The 14,942-nt window shown below is 45.8% G+C and overlaps 1 protein-coding gene across 2 annotated transcripts in view; it reads right to left on the bottom strand.

Annotated features, from left to right (window-relative positions):
- Positions 1 to 14,942, bottom strand: part of CARHSP1 (calcium regulated heat stable protein 1) — a 38,067-nt gene that overhangs the window by 16,367 nt on the left and 6,758 nt on the right. Inside the window, exons 2-3 of one of the 2 annotated variants that reach the window (XM_075058756.1) lie at positions 4,061 to 4,150; positions 1,240 to 1,432 (exon numbers count right to left, since the gene is read on the bottom strand). In XM_075058756.1, the coding sequence (XP_074914857.1) occupies positions 1,240 to 1,412 (173 nt within the window). In that variant the 5' untranslated portion in view covers positions 1,413 to 1,432; positions 4,061 to 4,150. Of the gene's footprint in view, positions 1 to 1,239; positions 1,433 to 4,050; positions 4,151 to 14,942 lie in introns of both variants that reach the window. The other variant, XM_075058755.1, reaches the window with a different exon arrangement.

Below are 14,942 nucleotides of genomic sequence, written 5' to 3'. Positions count from 1 at the left end.
CTGTTCTTTTTTGCTTCCTTTTGAATACAGAAGTAATGATACAAAGCATCATTGAGATTGATGCTCTTTAAATCTGCATGGATAACTCTTGAAGAAAAGAGCTGGGTAACACTGCAAGAAGCAAAAAGGAAAAAGCATGCCAACTAGATTCAGTGGCACAAAATAGGCTAGCTGTGGGTTTGAGATCTTACTTCCACAGTGTTTCACTCAGCACTGCCAGACTTCCCTTACACAGAAGTAACTGCAAGACTGTGGCCTAAGTGTGATGGATTGACCACAGCTTCATGTTACACTCTCAGACCCTGATTCAAAGGCCACTGAGATTACCAAAGAAGCCCACATTGCCTTCTGCAGGTCAGCACCTCACTGGGAGACCCATCACAGGCACTGGGAATTTTTTGCAGTGGCCAACCCTTGCAACACCATCCTCTGCTGCTGCACTGTGGAGGAGTCCCCTTCAGGCAGGGGGCTCCAAGGAGGAGAAAACAACACGGGGAAAGCCAGCTCTGCTGTAGGATCACTACCTCAAGTAACTACAAATAGCAACAAACCTCATCTCATTTTAGTGAAAACCTCATATAATCTTAGAGAATCAAGGAGACCAGGGTTCATAACCTTGAAACCCAACATATTCTTTTACAGGTCTATTTGAGCAATCTTAAGATGGAGATATGAAAGCTGAACAGGAAAAGGAAACAAGTCCTCTGAAAAGTGACAGGGTCATGAACCACCCCTAAAATGTAACCTGGCTGATGGCAGCATAGGTGTCAGGAGTCAAAGAAATAAAACCTCCAGTGAGGTCTGGTCCAGTGCTTCAGGGGCGGCGAGAAGAGAGGTCATGCCAAAAGAAGAGGGGAAGCTGATGAAGAAACACTAACAGGAGCTGGTCCTGAGAGCCACAACCCAGTGTCTGAAGTGAAGCAAAGCTTCAGACAAGAAACTCTGTTTTGAAAAATCTCAGTGTATTTTCCCCTCCCTGTAAAACTCTGGTCTTAAAGAGTGGAAAAGACTTTGAACAACCTTTATGCAGAGCATTGAAAAACTACAGGTGATTTGGACTAAAAGTCTAGTGGCATCAGAATTTATTGGAGAAGAGATAACAGTAAAACACCAAAGCACCTTCCAGATACACCCACCACCCCCCGCCCTGACTCCCTTCACCTTGGAAGGGGCCAGTCATTCTGCCCAAAGGCAATCGTTTGGTTGTTGTCTATGAAATGCAGGTTTCCCAGTACTCACGCTGAAAACGTCCTGGTCCGTCGGGTGGGCAGTGGACTGGGGATGAGGTACCCTCTCATGGGCGACGGAGAACGATCTCTCGCCCTGCGGTTTTCAGGCAGATGGAGAGAACCAGGTGAGGGTGGAGAGGTGGGGGACTGCTGCGAGGTGGATGAAGTGGGCTCAGAAGACATTCCTGATGCCTGAGAAAAGCCTAGACAGAGGAAGAGATCTGCACTTAGCCCAAAATGGTAATTGTCATAAAAGTGACAAATTCTTCAGCTGATGATTTTGTAAGAATACGACTCACTTCCTGCAGACGTACATGTGGACGCAGTTGCACCAAAAGCCCCTGCTCAGTGTCAGTGAGTTCGTTGGTGTTTTTTTTTTTTTTAAGTTTATTGATTTTTAAATCTCATGGCTTTTGTAAGCTGTACCAGGAAGCTCCACTGAAAACGTATTACTCCATGACCACGTTATGTTTGTTTACTCCTGCCTCACTCACAAGCAATGGCTCCTGAAGCAGAGCTCAGCCCCAACACTAGGTATAAGTGTGCCCCATGCAGCTCCCAGACAGATGGGGTTTGACCACTGACAGCACAGAGAAGCCTCCTGCATCTGCACACAAACACGTTGCAAGAAAGAAACACTAGAAGAAGAAATGATGAAATAAAGGCTGCACCTCCACTGCTGGATACTAGTTTCGCGGTGCAATCGCTGATGCTAAATTCATTGCTGCTGCTCAGCTTTTAGCACAGCTCTGTCAGAGCTTGTAACACCTTCAGCTTGACTGCAAGAAGAAAATCATATGAGTGCTCCTTAATTCACTTCAGAGAGAGTCAGACAGTTAATTTACTCTGCTAAGGACAGGAACACAGACAACGCTGGCAGGCAGTGGCTAACTGCAAGGAGATGACCCCTCCAGCCTGTAAAGATCTGGCAGACCCAGCAGTCCCCTTTGGCAGGTTGAGTCTGCTACAATCTTCCAGCAACTAGGAAGCCAATAGTCCACATTTGCATTCAGACCCGCAGCAGCCCAAGTTAGATTTGCTCTTATTCACATCCTACAGCAGACGAGGGAGAAGGTCTCTTTCTCAGCACACCAACAGCAATACGCGTGTCACACAACAAGCAAAACTCACAGAATCCATGGAAAGAGAAGGACTGATAAGAAACAGCAGCCCTTCTACACACACAAATGCATGGCTTACAGGTACAGCAGTGACAGAAAGAGAAATCAATCAGCACTGCTCTGGTATTACTGTCCGCATTGGAAGGGGAGTAAGCTGTACAAAAACAACCAATAACCCACCACACTCTTACTTAAGAAAATCTAAAAATATCTGGATGAGTTAGCAAAAAGTGTGGTGATCTGGGTCAAGCAAATACCATGAAGGCAAGAAAAGCTGCATTTAAGACCAATAGTTTCACTGAACTGAGATCTCTCATATCCATTATGCACCCTCCTTTTGACACCCACACTCCCCAGCCCATGAATTATGGAGCAGATCCTTCAGATGACATCCGAGAGATGCAGCCTTCTTGTCAATGACAAATTTCCATTATTTCTTCCCGAAACTAAGGACTAAAATTAAAAAGGCCTCTTAAGAATGAAGTCACGAGGGAACAAAGGCTTTTGTGTTTAATTGCTCAGGGTGCTGAGACGGTAGAAGTGGATAGTCATGTTCCCTCATGTACCAGCTTGAGCTTTCCACGCTGTTCTCAAGAGCAACAACTCAGCTGAAAACAAAACCACAGCTTTACGGATGGCATTTCAAATTTGGATGGCGTTCACCACTAACGAGCTAATGCCCTGCCCAGCATCATGGCACGGTGTTCAGCTGAGACGGAGATGATAACACCAAAGGGGCAGGATTTTCCAAACTTCCTCTTCCTCCAAAGAGACCTGCTGTGCTGGCTGGTACTGAGGAAATCTCCTCAGATTTTGAAAGACCTCTCCTTTGGCTGCCTTGCTTTCAAGGAACGTGTATTTGACATAGTAGGACTATAACTCTAATAAGTCACAGGAAAAATAAGAGCAAACAATTAAAACCTCATTCTGATAACTCAGCACACATGGTCTGGCCTTTGCACAAGTGAAAACACAGCTTTCAGAATCGCACGCTTTCTCTCCTAATCTAAATATAAACCAGCTTGTCAGGTGACAAGCAAAATGCAGAGCTATTCACCCATCCACAGCAATACAGTAGAGCCAACCACAAAGTACTGCCCGTCCCCTTCCTCAAACAAGGGTAGAGAGGCAGGAGAATTTTCCCCTCCTTTCTTTAAAACACAGATGAACCACAAAAATATTTACAAATAAAGAAGGCTAAATGGAGTTAGAAGTGTGCTACCGTACGTTATTGTTCCCATTTATGTTATTTTTGTGCCCTCTGCTCTGTAAACATAAAATAAAACAGTGCTGTAGAACATTCAGCGCCATTTCACTGTACAAATACCCTTTTTGTTCTCTGCCCACGGTCAAAGTATATGAATGGCCTCAACTCTCATAATTTCTATTACACAAGTCCTAAATTGTGACCAGAGCTCAGTGAGAGCTCCTACGCAAATGCATGTAGCTGGAGGCAGCCCGGAGCAGCTACGCTCGACTTCACACCCCTCACAGCAAGTGAGTACAGCTCAGAAGAGGAGGGGATGCAAACAAGCAGCAGTAGGAAGCCTGTGGCTACACTACAGCTCAGCAACAGTCTATATTGGCATGTATGTTGTACCACTGCATGCGCAAGTGCACCAGCACATCCATTTGCCTCTTGGGCTTCTCCAACAATCATAAAAATTGGACGCAATGAAAAGGATTGGACACTGAATTACCAAGTTTTACCGTGTGCACTGCATACAGCGAGATGACAGCAGCTCTTGCCTCCTGCGAACCTCTGCTCAGCTTGCTCAGTGCAGATCACTTCATCTGAACCTGTTTGAAGACAAAGGTGGAGGTAAGCTATTTCAGTTTGTCCTGGTGTGGCCACTGTCTTGACATTGTTCACCCAGGGATTAACTCCTTTCCATTGGTAGCACTCTTGAAGGAGCAGAAACGCTATCCCCACTCGCACATGCAGCCGGAGGCACCCCGAGGCTGGGCAGTGTCTACGCAGGAAGCCTACGGCAAACACTCAAACCAAAACCCCACACCCCCAGCCCTCCCAGCTTTCCTGTGTGCAAAAGTTTGCCTTCCAAATGCAGTTACTGGCAGTCTTCAAAGATGCTTTTCAGATGTCATCCTGGGTTCTGAACTGACCCTCTGCAAATCAAGAATCACCCTTGGGATTCAGAGCGCTGCCTACCAGCCCTTCCTCAGCAGCCACGAATACCTTCCCCTCTTCGTGACCAGCCGCACAAACCTACCTTCTTACATCTCTCACGAGCCCACCACCTCCCACCCCGTTTCCACTAGTTTTCCCCGTCCCTCCAGTCCAGCCACCACTCTCCACTTCCCTGTGGCAAGGACGGCACCACAGGAACCCCAGACCGCGCTAACGGAGCACCCTGCCCCGAGCTTCCCACAAGCATCCCACACTTGCTGTGCCTTGTGAAGGCAACCAGTACTTCATGGCAGCAAATCATAGCTACAAAAAACCAGCAGCGTGAGATTCCAGCTACAACAGAGATGAAGGACTATACAGACAGTACCTCTCTTCTCCCTGAGCCAGCAAAATATTTGCCTTCAGATATTTACAGAATGAATGTAACATGATGCAAGGTGGTGATATTTTCAGACTCTTTAGGAAACTCCAACCATGTGCCACATTACCCTTAAATCTGCCCTTATTTCAACATACATCATTTATCTTTCACCAACGTCTTTTTTTTTTTTTTTTTAGACTGTAGGTATACACCAAACTAAAATATAAATAAAATAAAACACAATAGACTTATTTAACATTTGAAATCAAAAATACTTTTTTTTTTACCATACTTTTTTTCAGAACAATCGGCCAATGTGCACACAAAGAGACCCCAAAATGTCATCTGTAACAGGTGACCTACAAAGCACAGAGTGCAATACATGCAGGAGAAATTTCTGATATTCTCCATAAAATACTACCCCAAAAAAATCTATTAAAGTAATTAAGGTTGGGGGTATGTAAACACCACCGTCATTTCTCTATATACCTATACATTCTTTTTCTATTCTTAAGTCTAGCCCATACCTCCAAAAATACCCTAAAAAAAGCAGTTTGGGGGAAGTTATGCATTCTGACCAGCACAACACTACCACAGAAATCTAGTCTCACTTTTAATTGAAGGAAGTGCCTGGAAAAAAAGTCAAAACGGGTAGGGTAGGGTAACAGACTCCAGGAAATCTCTATGAACAGTTTCTTTTTCACACAACAGACATTGCAACACATCCAGCAGGCACAGATCTCATAGCCAGGAAAAGTTGCTCTGCATGCTTCAGTGCTCCAGCGCAGAGAAAAAGCTCTTTCTAGCCTCCTTAGCCTGGAAATGAGACTCTCTGGAAGAGCTGCTTTCAGAAGGTACCATGATGGTCTATGAACAGGACAGCACTGGCCACACATGCCTGGAAAACCAGACCTTTCCTCAAAGAGAGAGCAAGGTTTCTGTACCCTGAGAGCAGCTGCTTTCAGCTGGGTTTTGCTGGAAGTTAGCTCTTTCATTTCAATCTCCAAAAGGAATGTGGACATCTGAAAAATTGTTTTCTGGGCTTTCCTTGGATTTAGAAACATCAAGAACTCTTTTTAAGTGACTCACCATTAAATGTACTGGTTTCCAAATTAATTCTACACGGCTGCATTTCTTTCCTTCTCTAAGGAAGCCATGCAGATAAACCCCTGAGCTTTGCCTGCTCTTCTGCTGACAGCTACAAGCTCTTTTCAGCAAGAGAAAAAACACAGCTCCATGGTACACAGTGAGCACTACAGAGACCGATTCTGCTTCAAAGCGGCCTTTCCCAGCAGTATGTCCTTTGCTCTCATCTACTCAAAGAGTGAAGGCAGCAGGACCTCCACTCCCCGCATTACCTTGCCCTGATGAAGGAGAGGAACTGGGGGTGCTTGGCTCCCAAGGGTGCCCCCAGTTCCTCTAAAGCAGCTTCCAGCTCCCCGGCACCTCTCCAAGGCACCCGAGCACCCACTCGCCCTGAGCACCAGATCACAGCGCTTGCTCCCACCTGCAGTTTCTTTCCAAAGCACTTTCTGGCACTCAGACCCCAGCGTATGCAAGGATCCCAGCGCCGCAGAGCATCACAGCACCCTGCGTCACAGAGTTAAGCACTTACAGAACACAATTACAAAACAGCTGGTTCGGAAAGCTTCCCCTTCCAGCTTAGTTTGCATGACTAACTTTCTGCAATTAATACTGGTATTTCAATTAACACTGAAACTCAGAGGAGTTGCAACATGCATGTGACATGTCAACACAAAGGATTACAGTATAAACATTATGCTCTTAGAGGCTGCAGAGGAGTGCCCACATACTGTAGTGATTTGGCAGTTAATGGAGACCAGGACATTGCCCAACCGTCCCCATGTCCAGTAAAAGCCTAATTATAAGGTAAGCAAAATACAACAAGGAAAATTCCTATTGCTTGTCTGTGCATACAAATTAATTTGGATTAAAACAGGGTTGAGTTTAAGCAGCAACAGCTACTTCCAAGCAGTCTTAGCAGTGAACACCTTTTCCCCAAACACTTTGGCTGCCCTCCTGCTCCTCTAGTGAGCAGTTTGCTGTGTCTAACAGCAATGCTGCCCGAGCAGCACGGACCAGCCCTGCACAGCGGAGACCACAGAAAGGGGCAGGAGGGGAACTAAGCCACCAGCAGCCTATATAGTATATTTATAAAGATGAGGACTTCTTACAGTCCTGTATTTTCCACTGTTCATGTAAGCTGCCAGATGCACTTAAAAAAATGCATTCAGGTTAAGGAACAGAGTGGATAGTTAGATTAGGTAGATGTTTCAACTGGGTTATGGTTATACTGAAGGATATATGGTGATACCCTGTAGCTCATTCTATCAAAAACACACAGGAATCAAGATCCTCTCTCGCTGGAAATCCAGTATTTGCTGTGACTGACACTACATAAACTTCTTGTCCCAATTGCACAGAACAGAGTTAACCAGGGTCCTTCACCTGTAAGCAAACACAGGAGGCCATAACCAGCTGTAGTGTGTCGGCTGCCACAGGTGATAGCACTCACTAGGATTTGCCCAAAGGGAGAGTATGCCCAATAACATGAGCAGGACCATATTTCATCCTAGATCTTGTCGAAAAGTGTTTCAGTGGGAGCAGAACACAAAGCACCCAGCGGTAAGTTGACTTCCTCGGGACAATGCTGGGCAGCAGTCACCAAGCTGGGAAGTGCACACAGCTGTCCTGAGACCAGCACACCTCCCCTCACACTCTCTCACAGCACAAGTCCAAGACTTCAGCCTGCTTACAGCATCTCACTTCTCTAACTCTTTTTGTTTAAAGATCAGATTAAGAGAGATGGAAAACTCTCCCCAGCTCATGGCAAGCTTGGACAAGCAATGACAGGTCCCAGGCAAGCATCCTCCTCTGGGAGCAATTCCCAAGCAAGGATGAAGACGATACTGATAATTAGTTCATGTTAATCAGGTGCAAGTGTTGCGAGTGACTTAAGTTCTTGTGCACATGAATTATTGGCTAATGTCATCAAGTACTTAAATGACTGTCACCTGCAATGCTGTTCACTTTGCTTTGGTTATCTCTAGTACAAACCAAGTCCACAACAAGGCAGGGACAGCAGGAAGAGTGGGGATTCTCACGAGCACCCGCCATGCCCACACTATCATGGCTGCAGGCACAAGGCCATGAGAACAGCATGAGAAGGGCATGGAAACAGCAAGGGAAAAGTGTTGTCGCAGCAGCTCTGGGAAACCCTGCCTGATCAGCAGGGGGAAAAAGTCTGCGGTGTTGTGAAGAGTGGGCCCATAGCATTGCCAAGGCTAAAGGCTGGAAGGGACTGAGCTGTGCTCTGCACTGGAGCTGCCACCTGCACGGCATTAGCCTGTCCTGTGCACTGAAACCCATTCCCATGGGGCGAGCGCAGGCATCTCCAGCACCAAGATGCACTGTATAGTAGAGGTGCAACCTTACCTGAAATGTAAGCCCACAACAAGTCTAAAGATTGCGCATACAGCTTCACTTCCTTGCCCACAGAAATCTGCAGGTTACAGAGCACCATGCTTGCAGTAAGTCTGGGAGACAGACCTGCACATCAGCCCCTGCACTGATTGCCTGCACCTGGGCAGGACTCAGCAGCCTCTCACCGTCCAAACACGGCGGGACCAGGTGGGAGCCACCACAGTAGGGACGAGCTCTTACACCCATCCATGTGCTGCTGGGGCACCTAACGGCCCAGACCTGAGCCACTCCAAGGCACAGCTGCAGGCGGGTTGTGAATCATCACTCCTGGACTAGCAGGATCACCACGCTGAGCCAGCACAAGCCTGGGGTGTGATGCCAGGCGTCTTGCCTTGCTTTCAGTCTGCCAACTGCTTTCCGCATGAACTGCCAGTCTACAAACCCAGCTGTTTCTGTAGCAGCATGGTGACACAATGTCGCAGCACTGTCCAGCTGTTTGCAAAATCACTGCCAGCAACACCCGCTCTACCAGAGCTGGGAGCAGAAGCACATATGCCAACTCCCAAAGCCCTGCTCCAAGTGCTCTTTCCCTGGAGCCAAGTACACAACACATCACCTCCAGTAGCAAGTGTTGCTTTCCCCAGATATAAGTTAGTCTTCCCATGTCCGAGACGGGCTGCAGTAAAGGCACAGAGACAAAAGGCCTTTTGCAGTGAAATGGAGGAACACGAGGATGACTTCACTCAGTCTGATGTTGATAGCCACGTGCAGTTGCCTTGGTCAGAGTTAAGTATAAGGCAAGTACACAGTGGTGCTTACCCTCAACATCTTTCCAGCATCCTGGATGTACAGTTTAAATAAATGCCAAACTAAAGGTTGCACAGTGGCACTGAATAACCTACAAGGTTTTTTCACAGCCTTCCTAAGTTCATACCATCTTTTAGCACCCACAGTATCCTGTGACAAGGAGTCCCACAGCTTAACTGCCAAGTGAAAAAAACACCTCCTTTTAGTGGACAGTGAGGAGTGGCCCTTTTTACAGAGAAATTAAGAAAGGACAGTGAGAGCAAAAGACAGAGCATAGCAAATAAGGTAAGAAAAGGAAAGGGAAGGGCATGATATGCAGGGGACCAAATGGGAAAGAAGCATTAGCTCAGAGTAGCACACAGGGAAGGGTGCAGGCTTATTCGCAAATCAAACCTTAAATCTTCCACCAAAAGTGACATAAATGGGATAGAGATAGAGAGCAAGAGGAGCTACAAGCTTCTTTCTGGTGTTCCCCCTCCCCACTTTTAAATTTCTAAGCACAAAAGAAAAACCTTATGCCTTTTTAAAACACATTTTAGTATTTCTAAATCACTGCCCTGATTTGTCACTTGAATGGCTGCCATTAGTCTTTCTTAGACAATAAGCTTTACCAGCATCAAATATTTCTAGGGAGTTAGCTTGTCAACAAGTTAGCTGGTTTTGGCCAGAAACCAGATACTATCTATTCAATGTTTTATGGTCTCCAGCACAGAATCATTGTACTGATCACTCCAGACTCCTGCTCCCTTCATCACGCCTCCATTAGCAAAGGCTGGGAACTCTGTTCTTGGATAGCAGAGGCAAGATTTAATACACTTCATCCTATTCTTGCTAAACACACTTAATCACAGTAAGCTTACTTATTTCCCAGATGAAGGACAATATATGGCTGAACAGGGAACGAGCTGTCCTTTCCAGTGCTTGCTCTCAAGCTCCGCAACTCAGCTCTTCCTTCAGTGCTTCTGCAAGTCTGAAGCTCTTCCTCTGCCATTACTTCCACGCTGGCACATCGCATGTGAATTTATTCCAGGATTTATTTCATTTTTGGCAGAAAATATTTATACAAAACATGAGAAATATCGCACGTGTCTTGTGTCTAAGCATCTTAAGGCTCATCTGCAAGGCAAATGTGTTTATACAGTGTCATACTATTATAAAGAATAGTTATACATATGTAAATCCCTAGGCACTTGTGAGAAGTTCTCCTTTTTTCAGCCTCCCCTCACATCACAAAACTTCAGCCACGATTATGGGTAAGTTTGTTCATGTGCAATTTTGAGCCTTTTAAGGCTACTGAAATCCCCTGAAATATTTATGTGGCTCAAGTGTTACTCAGAACAGTGAGTTCACTATGTTGCCTCCCTAATCAACATTTTCAATAGGGAAAAAAAGTTCACATTACAGAGATCTATAACCATGGAAATTTATGAGGCATACAAGTATTGGCAAAGGAAAAAATAATCCTCTGAGGATATTTCATCTGCCAATATTACAGCAAGATGCAGATGGCAGGGTGCAGAGTCAGAAACCACTCACAAATAACTTGATCCTCACACCAGTATCGTGAGGCACCCACAGACCCCAGACTCCCTTTTTGCTAGGCCTGGCTTTATTTTCTGGCTATCCCAATGCACAGGCCATCTCCCAGTCTCACTGCCTGACACCTCCTATGCGTTTTTTTTAAGCATCCTAGTCTAATAACCTGAGTATATTTCAATTGGATCTCTCAGAAATCAGTTAAACAAAAGGTTTGTGACTGAGACGTCATTAGGAACATGCATCAATAACAATTAATGACCGACAGATATATAATTTACTGAAACACTTTAGGAAACAAAAGTCCTCTGTATCTGACACAAGGATAAAGAGAATTCTCACTTTCTGTTGAGCAACAAAGAAATGCTCTTGATTTCCATTAAAGCCTCCTCCTGTCCTATCCTGTCCCACAATTTCCTACCCACTATCCTACTTCCCACGGTTCAGCAGCACAACTGCTCCCTACACAAGTGGCTGCACCCACAATAGGTTTTTCTACAGCAGCAAAGTTTTAAAACTACATTCCACCTGCATGAAAGGTTAGCAACTGGCTTCATCACTCCAACAAAGATGGTTTGATGAAACGTATATTCAGCCTTTGCTAACCGACAGAGCACTCAGAGGTGCAGAAATGTACATTCCATTAAAATCAAACAAAAGGGAACATTTTTACACACACACACACACATACTTAAAGACAGAAGATGGGATGACAGACCTAAATTTTAATGGAGAAAGTTCATTATATATATACACATATATATATGCTTATAGATCACTGGCCCATTTAACAATTGCATTTCTGTTTTTCTTCTTCCCTCCACCATATTTCTCAACCCAATTTATAGTATATCTCACTATGCTGTACGCCAGCTTGTGCTTGTGACCCTAAGACCCCACTCAGTGTCCTCATTTCCTCAGCTCTGAAGCGAAGATAACAACCTCCTTTGCAGCAGCACGCTGAGGACCAGCCAAGTCTGTACCTTTAGATACAAAACCCTGACTGAGCCACAGAGGTTCATCAGGCTGATGATAGCCAGCCTTGGCTCCCTGCTGTCGTGGTTTAACCCCAGCTGGTAACTAAGCTCCACGCAGCCGCTCACTTGCTCGCCCTCCAACCCAGTGGAGTGGGGGAGAGAATCAGGAAAGAAAAAAACAAGGTAAAACTCATGGGTTGAAATAAGAACAGTTTAGTAGAACAGAGAAAGAAACTAATAATGATGATAATAACAACAATAATAAAATGACAATAATAATAAAAGGATTGGAATATACAAAACAAGTGAGGCACAATGCAATTGCTCACCACCTGCCAACCGGTGCCCAGTTAGTTCCCGAGCCGTGCCCCAGGCCAACTCCCCCCAGTTTATATACTGGGCGTGACATCACATGGTATAGAATATCTCTTTGGACAGTTTGGGTCAGCTGTCCTGGCTGTGTCCCCTCCCAACCCCTTGTGCCCCTCCAGCCTTCTTGCTGGCTGGGCATCAGAAGCTGAAAAATCCTTGACTTAGTCTAAACACTACTTGGCAACAGCTGAAAACATCAGTGTTTTACCAACATTCTTCCCATACTGAACCCAAACATAACAGTATACCAGCTACTAGAAAGAAAATGAACTCTATCCCAGCTGAAACCAGGACACCTGCTCAAATCCAGTCAGTCTTACTCCAGTCTGGATCACACTGCTGGAAAGCAACAAGACCTGAAAACAGAATTCTTGCAAACCAGCTTAACAGAGGCAGGTAATACTCCCTCGCTTTCCTCTGCCAGTAGGCAACTGTGCTGTGCCTCCTCAGCCTGGGTCTTGATTGTGGCACGGCTTTGTTACTGCTCAGTCCGTCCCAGCACCCGCCCCTCCTGCAGCCGCCGTCTCTGTCCCACAGCAGCAAGCGGAACGCAGCACATGCACTGCCAAAGTGCCTGTCCCGTCCCAAGACCAAAAAACCCCCCTACAAAAAGTCCCGTCCTGCTTTTGGTGAAAAGCAGACTGAAGCAAAGGATCTTCACGCTCTGCATTTGTGAGTGCCACTCAAAAGCAAAAGTCATACTCATGCTCCACTGGAAGGCAAGTGCTTCATCAACACTATAAAATTAACGGTTAGTTCCCAACTCTCAAGCTGAAATTGTCTTCATTTGTTTAACTAAAGTCTATAGGACAAGCACTACATAAATACACACATTGCACAAATCTGTTTCTTCTTACATAACCAAACTACTTGCAAAACAGAGAATACATAAGCAAACACACACAACCAAACCACTCGCAAAACAGAAAACGTTGCCATTTTACATCTCATTAGACCGCTCCTCAGCTTAGTCTTGGCAGCACAACTATCCCCACTGCGAGCTGCTGCTTTAGATAGATCCGTGTGGTCTACTGCACTGACAAACAAGTAGTCCCTATATGGTGTAATAAATCTATGATTGCATGAATGGTAATAAAGCCAAAGCACACACCCACAGCTCACAGCCTCCAGAACTGCTTCAGGGACAGCAGCCACTTCAATAAACACCCTGAACCCTTTGGAAACTACATGTTATACAAATCCTCCATCACATCCTCTTGGATGATAGTTTGGAAAACATCACTGATAATACACTTCAGACTTCTAGGAAAAAAATTATTCTTAGTCTCAAAAATGGCTTACAATACCAACAGTCCAGCAAGTCTACTGTAGGCAATGCACTGTTCTTAGCCGACTAATGAGAAAATGGACCTACAGGGAGTTTGATTGCTTTCCCTGATAACCATGTGTGCACAAACTAGTCTTTCTTGCTCAGCACATTGACTCTCTGCGTTCAGAGCCAGTTAAATGGCAAAAGAAGTCGTATTGTGTTTTACTGCCTGCAAAACCGCAGCGCCAGCACAGGCACATGTGCAAGGCTGGATTTCGTGCCTACTTACACATCAACAAAACTATTTACCACACTGTGCTTTCGAGAGCCACGGCTCCAGTGATGTGCTGGAAGTGTACAGAACAGGACAGAGCTGTCCAGAATCACAGATGCTGTTGTTTATGTCTACTGTGTTAATGCCCAAAAGCCAACACAGACCAAAGCAAGGGAACAGGCAACACAAGCTTTTCAGGGAAGGTAAAAATCAACTGTTACAGTTGAAAAAAAGCAGATGAATCTTGAGGCACGTACGTTCTTCAGGTATAAAACTAAAAATCAACATAGAAGCACATGTTTAATAGAAAATTGTACTAAGCATCATATTACAGCAGTCACTACCCCAAAGAGCTGTATCTACTTCAATTGCAAACACAAGGGGAATGGGACACACAAGCAAAGCAAACACTGCACACAGCAATGATGGTGAGGGACTTTATGAAAGATTACTTTGGTTCAATTTACCTGTTTGGCCATGTGCTAATAGTTACATGACCTTAGTTACCAAAACCAAGGTTTTCCAGATATGCTCACTGGGAGCTGATAGCAGCCTCCCATGTGCATGTAGCCACACCGGGAGCAGGAGGGGGTAATGAGACCTACTAGCTAGCACCAGGGCTCCTGCACCGAGCCTATGGAAGGGGACAAGAAAATGGCCAAACCTGGAAAACCACATGTACTGAGGGCAGGGCGCAGGCAAGCAGGGGGGCACTGGCAGCCCGCTGGCAGTCTTGACAGGGACGGATGAAACCCAAAAGCAAGCTGGGCTTCTGCTTGCCACACACACAGAGCACAGGGCGAGCAGCCCAGCTGGGAACAAGCCCCATGCACACACCACAGGACACACCAAGGATGGAGATGCATCTTCAACACACCCTCTCACACAGGGCTCTCTGGGGAAGCATTTTCACAAATCCAAGATTCGCAGCCCAACACCCTACCCTGCAAACTGGGACCCACAGACTCTCCTGCCAAGAGTAGGCAGGAGTCATGCTTGCAGGCAAGAGGAAAGGGCTGCTGGGGTGCTCTTTCCTACAGCAGCCCCATGCACACAGCAATAGCGTGCCGTCCTTCCCATGAGCGTTTAACACAATGCATGAAGGGCCTGTACAGGAGTGATGCGAAGCTGGAACAGACCCACAACCAAGAAAGATTTGAGATCAGCAAGAAATTGAAGGCAGGGAAATGTGTAACAGTGCCTTTGTTATTTTTACCTAGACCAATGCTTTGCATGAAACCTGATGTTACACATCTAAGAAACCTCAAGTAAGCTTGCATGTCTGCCTGCCTCAGGAGGAAGCCGTAAGTCCAGAACAAGTCATGTCATGGCACAGGGAAACCAAGTGAATGCACATCTGGTGGGTTCATCCTGGTCTTGGTGGCCAGGAGATCCCAGGCTG

The sequence above is a fragment of the Buteo buteo genome, chromosome 27, assembly GCF_964188355.1.
Source record: "Buteo buteo chromosome 27, bButBut1.hap1.1, whole genome shotgun sequence".
In the NCBI taxonomy this organism is placed as follows: domain Eukaryota; kingdom Metazoa; phylum Chordata; class Aves; order Accipitriformes; family Accipitridae; genus Buteo; species Buteo buteo.
This window is presented reverse-complemented; position numbering and strand designations above follow the sequence as displayed.